At 40.9% G+C, this 15,849-nt stretch overlaps 1 protein-coding gene across 7 annotated transcripts; it reads right to left on the bottom strand.

The window, feature by feature from the left end:
• Nucleotides 1-243: 243 nt before the first annotated feature.
• Nucleotides 244-14,598, bottom strand: hmgcs1 (3-hydroxy-3-methylglutaryl-CoA synthase 1 (soluble)). 7 transcript variants are annotated; one of them, XM_024381525.2, is made up of 11 exons: nucleotides 14,400-14,507; nucleotides 12,086-12,155; nucleotides 10,689-11,146; nucleotides 10,245-10,370; nucleotides 8,800-8,964; nucleotides 7,670-7,838; nucleotides 4,633-4,803; nucleotides 4,158-4,264; nucleotides 3,713-3,838; nucleotides 3,209-3,366; nucleotides 244-2,901 (listed from the first exon to the last, which is right to left on the bottom strand). In XM_024381525.2, the coding sequence occupies exons 3-11, from the start codon at nucleotides 11,134-11,136 to the stop codon at nucleotides 2,809-2,811; spliced, it is 1,563 nt and encodes a 520-aa protein (XP_024237293.1). In that variant the 5' UTR covers nucleotides 11,137-11,146; nucleotides 12,086-12,155; nucleotides 14,400-14,507; the 3' UTR covers nucleotides 244-2,808. The 7 variants fall into 7 exon arrangements, with proteins under 7 accessions (XP_024237293.1, XP_024237296.1, XP_024237289.1 ...); XM_024381528.2 differs by lacking the exon at nucleotides 14,400-14,507 and adding an exon at nucleotides 13,701-13,819; XM_024381521.2 differs by lacking the exons at nucleotides 12,086-12,155; nucleotides 14,400-14,507 and adding an exon at nucleotides 14,535-14,598.
• Nucleotides 14,599-15,849: the final 1,251 nt, after the last annotated feature.

Here is a 15,849-nt window from a genome sequence, read left to right as displayed (position 1 = left end):
AGCATTATACTCTGATTTTACCTCAACATAGTGTGAAATACACACACACAAAAAAAAAATTAACATTAGCCTAAATGTAGGCTTATTTTGCTGTGGGACAATAACGAGATTCAGGATCTTTCCTCCCACGTGTTTCCATGGCATTTCCATTGTTTTGGTTGAGTTCCATTGGCCTTTTTACCGCATCTATAAAGGTATGGAAGTCTGGATACCCCCACCATATAATAAGCAGGAAACAGCCACTTTAAATGAACATATATTTATTATTCAGTTCATCTCTTAATACATCTCTACATTGTTATTACATCATCTCTATACAGATCGTTGCTATAAAAGAGACACTTGATCAGACGCAAATTTATTTATATCTACAAATATAAATAATCTTAGTTAGTACTATACATTACCCACCAATTATTTTATTTTTTTAATTATCTGATCTCAGAGAAACAATGTAAACATCAGCCATACACAGATATAAACAGAGGCAACTTATCTTGGCTGTTAAAAATTAAAATATCTGTACATTATCATGAGTATAGCTATTTTCTACATTTAGTACATGCTTATTGTAAGGCTTCTCAAACTTGAGAGATTGGAAATGGACTACAACTCTGTCACCCAACGTTGCAGAGGAAATGCAAAACATTTATGTGAAAGAAAAAATAAGTATGCCCCCAACTCTGTTCCCTTTAAGGCTGATGTTTGCAGGTATTTCTGCCTGAGCATTTTCTGCCTGTGTCAAGATTTGGTTTCTTTACAGTCTATAACTAGTCCTATCCCTGTCAGTGTTAAAAAAACAACATTTGAGACCTCAGAGAAAACACAACCCTTTCAGGACAGCATCTGGTCCCTTAAGTCTAGTAAGGAAAGACACGTTGTAGAGACAGAGAACATGACTTTCTTCAACACACTACATTAAAACAATAACTTGTTGGACATATGTCTTTTAAAACTGATTTAAAAGTTTCTGCACAGAGACTAAATTGACCATGTCAATTTACGTAATTCCAGGAAATAAATTTATCTGCTGAAATGTTTTCCCCAAAAAAATATTTAAGGACAAACAAGAACTCAAACAAAATGTTATTTTACATATTGTATAGATTATCAGAGCCTGGTGAGAATTAAAGCTCTGATAAAACGGCATGCTCAATTGAGGCATTTCACCGTTTTAGTCTGTAGTGCAATCACCGCTGCGGGAAACATTGATCACATGATTTAAACATGTTGAATTGTTGCTCAGTTGGTAGGGCAAAGAGCTTGCAACGCCAGGGTTGTGGGTTTCGATTCCCACTGGGAACTTGTACAAAACAATATGAACATGTATGCACTCACTACTGTAAGTGTCTCTGGATAAGAGCATCTGCTAAATTACTTAAATATAACTCAGACCGTTCAGTCCCTCTTCCCTGATATTTGTCCATGGTGGTATAACAAAGAGTCCTAAGAGAAAACTAATTCTGACTATTAGTAGTGTAGCGGTTAAGAATATTGGGCAAGTAACTGAAAGGTCGCTGGTTCGAATACCCCAGCCGAGTAGGTGAAACATCTGCTGATGTGCCCTTGAGCAAGGTACTTAACCCTAATTGCTCCAGGGTTGCAGTCAATAACGTCTGATCCCTGGACGTGACCCCACTCTCCGAGGGCATCTCAAGGGGGAGTTGGGATATGCAAAAAACTCATTTCCAATTCACACGTGTGAAATAGGATAAATTTAAGCGCCCACATAATTATTATGTTTCCCCTACATAGCAAATGGAAGTATTCTGAAATCGGTCAAACTTAAGGTATAGTAGGGGTGTAGCTGCTTTGTACAGCTTAAGTCAGGGTAGCCTAGTGGTTAGAGTGTTGGACTAGTAACCGGAAAGTTGCAAGTTCATAACCCTGAGCTGACAAGGTACAAATCTGTCGTTCTGCCCCTGAACAGGCAGTTAACCCACTGTTCCTAGGCCGTCATTGAAAATAAGAATTTGTTCTTAACTGACTTGCCTAGTTAAATAAAGGTTTTTTAAAAAGTAATTACAGCAAGTTGCAACGGTAGCAGCAGCATTTGATAAACAAACAGAGTTAAGAGGCCTCACTTCCCTTTTTATCCCCAAAGGCCTACAGGCAGTCTTGTTCCTCAAGCTTCCATTTCCTTTTGATGCTACAAGTGAAGATAATAGTTGACTTAAGATGGAGCTTCTATTTTTCATCCCTTCTACTTTTCTTCTCCAACATTTTGTTTCAATACCCGGATTAAATAAACGTACTATGATTTTTTTCTTCATCCACTGTTAAGTTTGTGCCATGATAAGTAAGATAAAAAATATTTTTAACAAAGAATTGGTCCAAAATTAAATAAAAAAAGAACTTGTTGAATTTGTTGGGCTATAAATACTTTATTTTATTCTTTTTGAAAAAGGGAAATGCAAATTTATGCAAAACATAATCTTAATAGCCGAAATCTGATTTTTTTCACCCTGGCTCAGGAATTATGTGGAATCTTGAGGATTTTAGTTTCAGGAATGTCTGCTACCTTGACAAACACTTTTCCTTTCCATGCATCCAATGGAACACACACATTTCATATGATATTACTCCCTGTTACATAATTGAGAGCAATGATGGTTGAAGATAAATTCTACGATGTGATCGTTAAATAGCTTGGTTTTACGCAGCATTCAGCAATATGTTAGAAAACATATCTCTGAGGAGAAGGTGCACGGGGGGGGGGTCCTCTCTGCTAGCATTATAATTGTGTTTCCAATGTCCTTTGTTGATCGTCCTCCATGTCTACCTGTACCTCACAGAGGTAAGCTTAGCTTAATGATCCCCATTGCTAACGGTGACCGCCTCAGGACCAGCTGTGGAGGCGGGGAGGCGGGGCATCTTCTTCACTGGGCTTGGGATGTGCTGCTGGGAATAAGGATGCAACACGTAAAAACCAGTTCCTGTTTTCTAATGTCACTTTTTATGTAGCTAATATAATTATTTAATATGGAACAATGGAGCTTGTTTTTTTCTGTCTCTGTGTGCATTGTTATTTTTATGTGTGGTGCCTGCATGCAAACTAAATGTCTCTCAGTGACCTAGCCTCCATACAATGTGCTGCTTCCAGCCACTAGTTTATGTGTATGAGTAGTGTCTGCGAGGTTGAGAATATTATTTAATTTATAAATGATTTGATTTCCGATTTACGTTGAACAATACAATTGTATTGTACCTCAGTGGCTGTGGTGGAGTTGACCAGGCCAGCCTCCAGGGGCAAGTCGTCGTTCAGGGAGCGTCTGGAGTACTCCCGACGGTGCTTTTCGTCCACCCGGGTCAGATGCCACGTCCCAGGAAACAGCTCCTCCACAGCGCCCTGGGGCACGTACGGTGCTGGATGGGAAAGGGACGGGCATGGCTTCAAATTAAATATGAGTTCAATAAAGGCTCAAGCCTTTCTGTGTGTGTGTGTGAGTAATGTGAGTGTGTGCGCGTAGTTTGTGCGTGTGTAGTTTGTGTGTGTGTGTGTGTGTGTGTGTGAGTAATGTGAGTGTGTGCGCGTAGTTTGTGCGTGTGTAGTTTGTGTGTGTGTGTGTGTGTGTGTGTGTGTGAGTAATGTGAGTGTGTGCGCGTAGTTTGTGCGTGTGTAGTTTGTGTGTGTGTGTGTGAGTAATGTGAGTGTGTGCGCATAGTTTGTGCGTGTGTAGTTTGTGTGTGTGTGTGTGTGTGTGAGACATACCTAGGTGGTGGGTATCTTCCCTCAGCTGCATGTTTTCAGCAAACATGGCAGGTGACACCTTCCTCCTGGAGTCCAGTCTGGCCTTGAGGTCACACAGGCTGGCACAGAGTTTATCCAATCCAGAGCCTGAGGGAGGGAGACGGCCAACCAACAGACAATAAATACAGACCCCCCGGGAAAGACCCAATACCTACTCATTCATATTTCAACTTAATAACCAATGCTCAGTCCAAAAACAACCAGCTCAGTTCATAACCCCTAGCACTAGACAATTCTCTTTCCTCTCTTTTGCCTCATTTGCCCAGCCATCTAATCCAGAAGTGTCAAGACTAGACGGGTTAATTTCTAGTTCCTTGGAGCATAAATATCAGTGGAACCCATCTCTATTGACAAGATGTTTCCCCCATCCCATACAGGTGACGACCCCAGTGTGAGGTGAACCTACCAGGCGTGGCGTCCTGGGAGACTCGGAGGGAGTAGAGTGTGGCGGCAAACCCTGAGCCGTAGGAGAACAGGCCGATTCTCTGGCCCGCCAGGTGCTGAGGTGTGTGTCTGTCCAGGAACAAACGTGTTACACACACACTCTCCTATGTGTGCCTCTCCATAACTATCATTTCAGCAACACTTAATTACAGTGTCCTTATTGCTACAGTACTGAGATATATCTAAGTACTGTATAACTATTGTAATAACACAGTTATACTGTATTTACATTGTGCTTAGGTCAGTAAGGACAATGTAACACAGAGTGATTACAAATGTTGTCACACTGTACTTTCAGACATAATTACACAGTAATAATGACACTGTTATGTGCATTTCTTCTTACGAATGACTAATTCAAGTAGTAAGTTCATGTAATAATTAAAGTAGCACCTTTTATGTAAAAATGAGTTTACTCTGATTCATAGGAGACTTACTGTGCGATGACAGAAGCAAGGCAGCCGTAGACAGAGGGGGTGTACATGTTGCCGTTCTGGTTGGAGACGAGGAGGGAAGCCTTGGTCTTCTGATCAAACATCTCTGTGCTGGCCTTCATGAAGGCCTTCTCCACATCCCTGTTGAAGTAGGTCTCTTCCGGCTTCACCTCCCTGCTCAGCACATAGAGGGAAGGATAGAGCCATTTAGAGTCATATATACATACAGTGCCTTCGGAAAGTATTCAGACCCCGTGACTTTTTCCACATTTTGTTACGTTACAGTCTTATTCTAAAATCGATTAAATCATTTTTCCCCCAGATATCTATACACAAGCAAAAACGGGTTTTTAGAATTTTTTGCAAATGTATAAAAATAAAAATACATTTAATCGGAAATATCACATTTACATAAGTATTCAGACCATTTACTCAGTACTTTGTTGAAGCACCTTTAGCAGCGATTACAGCCTTGAGTCTTGGGTATGATGCTACAAGTTTGCACACCTGTATTTGGGGAGTTTCTCCCATTCTTCTCTGCAGATCCTCTCATGCTCTGTCAGGGTGGATGGGGAGTGTTGCTACAAAGCTATTTGCAGTTCTCTCCAGAGATGTTAGATCGGGTTCAAGTCCGGGTTCTGGCTGGGCCACTCAAGGACATTCAGAGACTTGTTCTGAAGCCACTCCTGTGTTGTCTTGGCTGTGTGCTTAGGGTCGTTGTCCTGTTGGAAGGTGAACCTTCACCCCAGTCTGAGGTCCTGAGCACTTTCATCAAGCATCTCTCTGTATTTTGCTCCGTTCATCTTTGCCTCGATCCTGACTAGTCTCCCAGTCCCTGCTGTTGAAAAACATCCCCACACCATGATGCTGCCTCCTCCATGCCTCACCGTAGGGATGGTGCCAGGTTTCCTCCTACAATCTTGGTTTCATCAGACCAGATAATCTTGTTTCTCATGGCCTGAGAGTCTTTAGGTGCCTTTTGACAAACTCCAAGCGGTCATGTGCCTTTTACTGAGGAGTGGCTACCGTCTGGCCACTCTACCATAAAAGGCCTGATTGGTGGAGTGCTGCAGAGATGGTTGTCCTTCTGGAAGGTTCTCCCATCTCCACAGATGAACTCTGGAGCTCTGTCAGATTGACCATCGGGTTCTTGGTCACCTCCCTGACCAAGCCCCTTCTCCCTCAATTACTCAGTTTGGCCGGGCGGCCAACTCTAGGAAGAGTCTTGGTGGTTCCAAACTTCTTCCATTTAAGAATGATGGAGACCACCGTGTTCTTGGGGACCTTCAATGCTGTGGACATTTTTTGGTACCCTTCCCCAGATCTGTGCCTTGACACAATCCTGTCTCGGTGCTCGACGGACAATTCCTTAGACCTCACGGCTTGGTTTTTGCTCTGACATGCACTGTTAACGGTGGGAACTTTATATAGACAGGTGTGTGCCTTTCCAAATCATGTCCAATCAATTGAATTTACCACAGGTGGACTCCAATCAAGTTGTTGAAACATCTCAAAGATAACCAATGAAAACAGGATGCACCTGAGCTCAATTTTGAGTCTCATAGCAAAGGGTCTGAATACTTATGTAAATAAGGAATTTCTGTTTTTATACATTTGCAAAAAATTCTTAAAACCTGTTTTCCATTGTCATTATGGGGTATTTTGTGTAGATTGCTGAGGATTTTTAATTTAAAAAAAAATCTATTTTAGATTAAGGCTTTAACGTAACACAATGTGGAAAAAGTCAGGGATCTGAAAACTTTCCAAAGGCTCTGTATTTTAGAGCCGTTTACATGCTATTCTGGGGACAAACTGGAACAGCATCGCATTTGAGATTTTTGGAATTTATCATGCTCTCGCCCTTATTATGTAATTGGTATTTTTTTGCTGCGTTTTTGTGAAGCAGTGCTCTCTGGGACTTCCCTATGTAAATAAACGTTCAATAATATTTTATATTTGTATTCCAACCAGGAGTTATGGTAATCTTGGTTGGATTATGTTTGGACGATCGTAATTACTTGAATAAATGTGCCATTTTGGCATCAGAGTGGCGCAGTAGTCTAAGGCACTTCATCACAGTGCTAGAGGCATCACTACAGACCCTGGTTCGATTCCAGGCTGCATCACAACTGGCCGTGAATCCCATAGGGCGGCGCACGATTGGCCCAGCGTCGTCCGGGTTAGGGTTTGGCTGGGGTAGGCCGTCATTATAAAATATTAATTTGTTCTAAACCTCATAAGGATCGGACCCTTTTTTTCAATTTCCGCCTAAAGTGACATACCCAAATCTAACTGCCTGTAGCTCTCGACCTGCAGCAAGGATATGCATATTCTTGATACCGTTTGAAAGGAAACACTTTGAAGTTTGTGGAAATGTGAAATTAACAGAGGAGAATATAAAACATTAGGTCTGGTAAAAGATAATACAAACAAAAAAATGTGTTTTTTCCCCCCCCCATCATCTTTGAAATGCAAGAGAAAGGTCACAACGTACTATTCCAGGTTGGGCACAATTTCAATTTTGGCCACTAGATGGCAGTGTATGTGCAAAGTTTTAGACTGAGTCAATGAACCATTGTATTTCTGTTCAAAATGTTGTATCAAGACTGCCCAAATGTGCCTAATTGGTTTATTAATACATTTTCAAGTTCATAACTGTACACTCTCCTCAAACAGTAGCATGGCATTCTTTCACTGTAATAGCTACTGTAAATTGGACAGTGCAGATTAAAAATAATTTAAGCTTTCTGCCCATATCAGATACGTCTATGTCCTGGGAAATTTTCTTGTTACTTACAACCTCATGCTAATCGCATTAGCCTACATTAGCTCAACTGTCCCGCGGACACACACACACACACACACACCGATCCTGTCGTTTTTTTTTTACTGACTTACCTAGTTAAATAAAGGTTAAATATTTATTTATTATAAATTGTTGATGTGTGTAGGAATAATATATCTATGGTGATTTATGACCAATCAAAAGGTAGTGCACTACGTAGCTAATAAGGTGCAAGCCTAACGGTGGAGTTCTGACCTGAAAGCCTCCAGGCCACTGAATGGTCCAGTCTCTGTGTTGGACCTGGGGTGGCTGAGGAAGTCACTGAGCACCAGACGGGCTAAGGACTTCTGCACCAGCTTGCAGTAGGGTGAGTGGAACACCATGTAGCCAAAGTCCTCCAGGCTGAAACGCTTGTCCACACCCTCTGTGTAGAACATAGGACATGTTTTGAGCCAAACTGACCGGTGTCGCAGGAAAGCCAAGACCATCATCATAGAGCTCAGCTGCCACTGTCTGTTCTCCCCGCTTCAATCACTCAGACGCGGGCAGTATTTGAGCATCGTGGCAAAAACTGTAAGACTGGCCAATAGCTTCTACCACCAGACCATCAGGCTGCTGAATAGCCACCACTAGTCAGCTACCTGCTCCCCCTGTCCCCCGCAACCCTGTGCATGTAACTAATGAACTCATCTAATTTAAAACCAAATACACAGTTTTACCCAGATGGTCAATGATAAAACCGAGTAGACTGGGGTCAAATACAACTGCATCAAATACTTTCAAAATACCCAAGCTATCTCAGGAACAACAGAAACAATGAACTAGTCCCAAACTATAAACTAAGTCAAGCACACCTGAAATACACATAATGGAAGTATTTCAAAGTATTTGGCATAATGTATTTGACCCAGGTCTGCTAGAAAGGCCGTACCAAGAATTCAATCAAGCTCATGGTCGGATAAGTTCCATATTGATATTGACAGTGGGAAAAAAGACGAGCTTTGGTTAAAATGGTCTATGATACTACAGAGGTGGGTGACACAAGGACAAACTATTCAGGATCACTGTCCAATCTTGTACCTAACCTAAATACCCTCTGCGATGACATTTGCCACACTCTACTTTCACTAAACCAATTTCAGGCCGCAGTGGAAAGGAACCTTAGTGAACTACTTAAGACTATAAAGGGAACTATAGGCCTGGCCTAAGCTCACTTTAGCTACTTAGGATTTAGCCTAAAGTGTTTGAATTAACCTGAGTGTTTGAATTGACCAAGGCCCATTGAAAAGGTATGGTGGATGCATTGAAATGAACAATGTTGTTATCAAATGTTTTAAACAAACAATGTGCATCTTACAAAATGTACAAATGCTAATTTCTCTCACCTCTTTGCCACTGTGCATGGATCTTGTTGCGGTAGACAGAGTAACAGCGATCTAACGCGCTGAGGTAGCACTCGATAGACAGCTTTCCGTCCACCACAGGGTATTCTGACGCCATGTCTGGCTTGTAGAAGTCGTAGGCGTGCTGCATGTGTGTACCCCGCAGACCTGCAAGGTCAAACATGACGCACCATTTTATTCCATGTGTAACTCTGTTGTTGTTGTTGTTGTTTTTGTTGCACTGCTTTGCTTTGCTTTATCTTGGCCAGGTCACAGTTGTAAATGAGAACTTGTTCTCAACTAGCCTACCTGGTTAAATAAAGGTGACATTTAAAAAAATATTTAAAATAAATAAAACATTTTTTTTTAAATCGCCCATTGTAGAGCAGGGTTGGGGTCAATTCCATTTTTAATTCTAGTCAATTCAGAAAGTAAACCAAATTCCAATTCCACATTTTCCTCAATGAAAAGCATTGAAGGGAATTGGAATTTCAGAGGCATTGTAAAGTACTTTTAAGTACTGCTTACGTAGTGTTTTGGGGTATCTGTACTTTACTTGTTATATTTTTGACAACTTTTACTCCACTACATTCCTAAAGAAAATAATGTACTTTTAACTCCATACATTTTTTCTGACACCCAAAAGTGCTCATTACATTTTGAATGCTTAGCAGGACAGGAAACTTGTCTAATTCACGCACTTATCAAGTGAACATCCCTGCTCATCTCTACTGCCTCTGATCTCGCAGACTAATTAAACACAAATGCTTAGTTTGTAAATGATGTCTGAGTGTTGAACTGTGCCCCTGGCTATCCGTAAATTAAAATAAAAAAATAAAATTGTGCCATCTGGTTTGCTTAATATAAGACATTTTAAATGATTTATACTTTTACTTTTTATAACTTAAGTACATTAAAACCAAACATTTACAAAAAAACTTTTACTCAAGTAGTATTTTACTGGGTGACTTTCACTTGAGTCATTTTCTTTTAAAAAAGGTATCTTTATTTTTACCTAAGTATGAAAATGTGGTACTTTTTCCACCACTGAATTTCAGTGTACTTCCCGAATTGACTGGAATTGACCCCAACCCGGTTGTACAGCATCACATGTATTCAGACAGAAACTGGATGAATGGCTGGCTATCTATGAGATGGAAACGTACTGGCGGTGTCTTTGACGCATGGCTTGTTGAAATGTAAACAAAGCTGTGTATTCGTCAGTAAGATGAGCAGTGAGTGATATTGTGTGTATGTATGCATGTGTATATATGCATGTGTGTGTCAATACAATAGGTCTGAGGTGTACTGTTGAACTGATATTGACCTGAATGACTTAAACAAACAACAACAAAGGAACTGTGTCTATAATAAACAGGCTGGGGGGAGTCATGCTTCAGTCAGCGTGTCAACATCAACTATTTACACACAGTAGGATATTGACCTACCTCTGTCAAAAGCCAGTGGGGCGTTGGGCCCTACCAACATGGCTATCGCACCGGCGCCCCCTGTCGGCCGGGCACTTCCTGTGGCGTAAACTGCAATGTCTCCTGCCACCGCCAGGGCATAACGACCTGCAGGGGGGCAGAAAGAGACAGCAGTAAGCAGACAGGTAACACAAGTACTGAATATTCTTTATGAATAACAGATGATTTCTTCTCTCATTATGGACTGATACATTTGATTTACGGTTATTCTATTGTCAGCATACTAAGTCTAAGGTAGGTCCATTTAGAGGCAGTGTGTCAGACTTAAGAAATACGTCTTGTGTGTTCTTCAGTCAAATATTTGACTAAAATAGACAGTCACACACAGTCAAACACACCACACTTGAGAAGGTCAACAAAACGTTGACACAATGTCAACACAACGTTAAAAGCAACGCCTCTCACCGTCCCAGGAGCTAGACTCCACCCAGTTGACGGCGTTGAAGAGGGCGGCGGTGCCCCCATAGCAAGCGTTGGTCGTGTCAATCCCCTCCACGTCCGTGTTGCCCGATTCCTCGAACAGCTGCATCACCACCGTCTTCACCGACTTGGACTTGTCGATGATGGTCTCAGTGCCCACCTCCAAACGGCCCACCTGGTCGTAGGAGAGGCCATTCCTTTCCATCAGCCGCTGGACCACAGTCAGGCAGAGGGAGTTGATGTCCTCGCGGTCCGAGCAGAAGCCCATACGCGCCTGGCCTAGGCCCACCGTGTACTTGCCGGTCGACACGCCGTCAAACTGCTCCAGCTCGGCCTGGTCCACGTACTGTGAGGGGAAGTAGATCTCCAGGGCGATGACGCCCACATCTTTGGGCCACGTGGCCTCGCCGTTGGCTGGGGCTGATCCAGGCATTCTGTATGAGCTGGTTGGGACAGAGAGAAGACAAGGATGAAGAGAGGTTTTAGAGATGTTAACATGGGGAGATTTTTATTCATGGTGGAATGTGAGGTCAGTAGGTTGATAAGGGCTGAGAATTAAGTGCAACAGAGTAGTTCACATCGTTATCCAGACCAGGGGGCGCAAACCAGGGACCTTCTGCACAAAGACACTTAGCAGTCTAATCATTCTGAAGTTGTTAAGAATGGGGCGGCAGGTAGCCTAGTGGTTAGAGCGTTGGACTAACTGAAAGGTTGCAAGATCGAATCCCGGAGCTGACAAGGTAAAAATCTGTCGTTCCGCCCCTGAACAAGGCAGTTAACCAACTGTTCCTAAATAAGAATTTGTTCTTAACTGACTTGCCTAGTTAAATAAAGGTAAAATCAATAAAGAATGACTGGATGATGATAATAAACAACAATGGAGCTAAAATAGCACAAGTTGGAAATGAACAGCAGTTTCTGGTTGGATTATGTTTCATGAATAAGGATGTTTATTTGGGAGACCTGTTCGCGGTTACTAAGATGGTGACAGACGAAGTGGGAAAGGTGGAGTCGGGTCAGATTGACCAGGAGTGGTACCATAGTGATTACATGTGTATTGAAAGAGCAAGAGGAAAAAGCTTTGTGGCTCTTTAAACTTTCAACGTGGAAAATTATGATTTTCAGAGTCGGGCTCCGAATAAAGGTGTCATCTCTGGCGACTTGCTGGATATCGAGGCTTCATGGTTTAGGGACAACATGCTGGTAATAGTTGGGGAATGTCAATTAACCTGTACTATGAGCTTATGTACAAAAACTATTTCAACGTTATAAAATGTAAAACCTTTGGTCACCGGTCAAGTTTATCAGTGTTGAAGAGTCTGAGGATGCAGAATGCTGCAATTGTGATGGGAATCACATTCCAGAATTCACTGAGAATTCACCTGTTAGGGTGAATGAAGGAGGTCAATGTAGCGAGGATCAGGGCTGTCGAGCAGGTCTTCTATGCGGAGGCTGTGAAAATTGTTGAGAGAGTAGAGAATATGAAGCTATGGCAGTGGATAACCAGCAGTCTATTGATGTCATTCATCAGATAAAAGATTCTGAAATATTAATGGTGAAGGTGGATTTTGTTGCGTTAATTGTACAGGACAGACTACATTTTCAAAAAAATCTAAGAGACTGGATATCATTGTGAAAGCGGCAAAAATATTATTGGATCTTCAGTACTTCACAGCAGAAACATTGCAGGGAATACTGTCGGAAAATCAGTGGTGTAAAGTACTACTTAAAGTCTTTTTGGGTATTTGTAAATTACTGTTTATATTTTTGACAACCTTTACTTTACTTAATTCCTAAAGAAAATAATGTACTTTTTACTCCATGCATTTTCCCTGACACCCAAAAGTACTCGTTACATTTTGAATGCTTAGCAGGACAGGAAAATGGTCCCATTCAAACACTTAGCAAGAAAACAACCCTGGTCATCCCTACTTCTTCTGATCTGGTGGACACACCAAACACAAATGCCTCATGTGTAAATGATGTCTGAGTGTTGGAGTGTGTCCCTGGCTATCTGTAAATAAATTTTTTAAATCTATATTTTTTATAATCTTTTTTAATTTAACCTTTATTTTACTAGGCAAGTCAGTTAAGTCAAGTAATTTTGCTTAATATAAGGAATTTGAAAGGATTTATACTTTTGATACTTAATTATATATTTCAGAAATTACATTTACTTTTGATACTTAAGTATATTTAAAACCAAATACTTTTAGAATTTTACTCAAGTAGTATTTCACTGGGTGACTTTTACTTGAGTAATTTTCTATTAAGGTATCTTTACTTTTACTCAAGTATGACAATTGGGTATTTTTTTCACCACTGTGGAAGATATTCGCCCTTCTCAGGTTAGAGCATGTGTAGGAATCTGAGTAGACATTTTAAACTGACTGAAGGATTACATTGGTTTGTGGGGGAAGTCTGAAAAGCATACCAGCCTTCTTCCTATTATAATTTTTATTTTGGGACTACATCCCAAAAGGTGCATTGACGCCACCTACTGGGTGGGGTGAAAACTGAGCGACTTTAACGCAGAAAAAAAAGGAATAGGGGAAGTGTTGATCATCAGGGAAGCAAACAATGTGATCAGCAGATGTCTTGCAGTAGTGAGTAATTGCGCTAGCGTGCTTTACGCGTTACTATTTCCTCTATCGTCTCCTTTTTCGTGATTTTTTTTAGCTAGCTAACGTTAACTGGCTAATAAAAATCCAAGAAAGAGAGTTGGATTGGCTAATGTTAGCTAGCTAATGTTAGCTCTGCAAGTCCATGGTTGGTCTGCCATCAAGTGTGTCAGAACGACAATATAGTGGAAGAGGATAGCCATAACAGGGCTAACTACAGCTACAATCTCTACAAGCCATGTAATCCAATTCTAGTTGATGACAGCTAGCTAGCTACGTTGGAAATTCGATTACTAGCTATGGCAAAAATATGTCTGTGCACATAATCAGTCATCGAGAACATTCACAAAACCATCGACGATAGGTATCATCTTACCTTACAATCATAGGGTAATGACAAGATGTCTGTTTGCTGTCCTTAGAGGCTAGCTAACCAGATCATAAGGTCAGAACTCGATGTGACCACAGTCGGACGAAAGAGCGGACGGACCAGCTTCCGTTTCGAATTCTCTGAACAACCGTTCGACGTAGAACGTTACAATGTAGCACGCTAGTTCCTCTCGTGTACCACGTTTGTTACTTTGTAATAACAGTGGTACTTTGTAAAATGGCAACACCTGACAGCACGATATGCATCCAAGATTAGATTTAGGATCTATTCTACTAATACCATAAAATAATTTGCAATTTAATTCAGCACCCCTCAGCAATCTAACTTGGAGCAAAATTGATATGCACCTAAATGAATAGTCGTCTAGGCTACTAATTTGAAGCAACGTTTCTTAGGCTATATCAATTTAGATTACCTTATCAATTTTGACTACAAACTAGATAACAGAACACTGATGATTTATCCATCACAGACAGAACACTCCGTTGACCATCTTGACCCTTGTGTACAGAAGCCTAACTTGTATCGTCACCTAGTTTAAAATAAGATGTTCCATAAAACCAACAATTTGTGTAGCCTATTTAATAGGTATAATTACTTTTACAGTAGCCTGTACCGCTATAGCCCAGTATACCATCGTGTGGATTGGAGAAAGGCAATCCCGTAATCAATCCGTGTACTCACCTTGAAAAAGTAAGTGGTCTATCACTTAAATTATATAACCAGCCAAACTTTAATCCCTTAACACTTTCTTGGTAGTAACGAATGACTTCAACATGCAAAACATCAATCCATTTATATATGACGAGTGTACTGTACCTGTGAACGACACCCCGTTTTCCAAGTGCCGAATACATGTCCAATCATAACAGAGATCCAAAGTTCTGAAGTTTCGGCATTGCCCACCCCTTTACGTGTCCGACCAATCAACGAGAGGTAAAGAGAGACCATGCGCCGCAGCAGTCGAAGCGGTTCAATGGGGTGAGTGAATGACGGTGTATGGTGAGAGAGTACGGACCAATCAGGGAGCACGTCTGACTGCTGGCGAGGTAGTCAGAGACCTCCAGGCTCGAATCCGCGAGGAAGCTGAACTGTCTCCTTGACGACCAGGGGCTGGGTGTTCACGTGACTGGAATTGGTGGATCTCCTCATCCTGCCATTGATCATGAACTTTCCTCTTTTCTTTCTTGCGTTAAAAGGAACACTTATACTACCGATTCTTGTTTGGCCGGGGTAGGCCGTCATTGTAAATAACAATTTGTTCTTAACGGACTTGCCTAGTTAAATAAAAAGGTAAATAATATATTTGGGGAAAATGAAGTAAAAATATACAACATGTGCTTGGTGGCTAGGCTACTGAGATTGTTTCTACAATAAACCCAACAGTCAGAATAAAATATAATCATGATATTCTAAAATAATTATATTTTATTCAATATATGTTGGAAGAATAGGCTAACTTAGGGGACTTTGGCATATCTGGGAGGTTTTGTTGGTAAAAATTGCTTCCAAATTCAGTCAAAACGAAGTCCTTATTTAGGCCTTGGTCAAAGAGCAATATATATTTATTGGTCCCATCTCGCCCAGCAAGTGTTCAATGTCCTGACCCAATCAACAACTTTGTTTCCCAAGTAAAGTACTCAAGCAACCAGTGCATAAAATATTTCATAGCATGAAGTGTTTCTTGTATGTTGGGACAGTGTTCTGACTGCATGGTGCATTTTAACATTACAGTTTAGAATGCATGTCTTGGAAAATTATTCTATAGTATGGCTTGCTTGGTGTGGGGTTGCCATTGCTCTCACAATGGGAAATAGTAACATACTGTAACACTGTAAGTGAACCCAGTGTACTTGATCATAATTTTCTCTGAAACCAAACCAGTGACAGTTTACCAGGTGGTGTCACTCATATGCTTTACCGCAATGCAAGAGCTAGGTTTTTGTAGATAAAGAAAATCTCTGATTGTGTGCTTTTAGTAGCCTATTGATCATGTTAAAACTAAAACCACTAAAGCTTGACACCTTTCAATAAATGTTGGTTGAACATAACAATAAAGTCTTAGGTTTTTAGATGTTAGTGAGTTAAATTGTAGTTACATCTTTGTTTTTATGTTTGTCTGATTTGATCTTTT

Source organism: Oncorhynchus tshawytscha, linkage group LG20 (genome assembly GCF_018296145.1).
Source record: "Oncorhynchus tshawytscha isolate Ot180627B linkage group LG20, Otsh_v2.0, whole genome shotgun sequence".
In the NCBI taxonomy this organism is placed as follows: Eukaryota; Metazoa; Chordata; class Actinopteri; order Salmoniformes; family Salmonidae; genus Oncorhynchus; species Oncorhynchus tshawytscha.
The sequence above is the reverse complement of the archived record's forward strand: the minus strand, read 5'-3'. Positions and strand labels throughout refer to the sequence as shown.

Excerpts from the sequence above, each read along its gene's own strand:
- hmgcs1 (XM_024381521.2), bottom strand. The coding sequence starts at position 14,572 with ATGTATTCGGCACTTGGAAAACGGGGTGTCGTTCACAG. Across the intron at positions 8,965-10,244 it reads CCCACTGGCTTTTGACAGAG|GTCTGCGGGGTACACACATG; the intron begins GTAGGTCAATAT and ends TTGACCTTGCAG. Across the intron at positions 4,804-7,669 it reads AGTGGCCTGGAGGCTTTCAG|GGAGGTGAAGCCGGAAGAGA; the intron begins GTCAGAACTCCA and ends TGTGCTGAGCAG.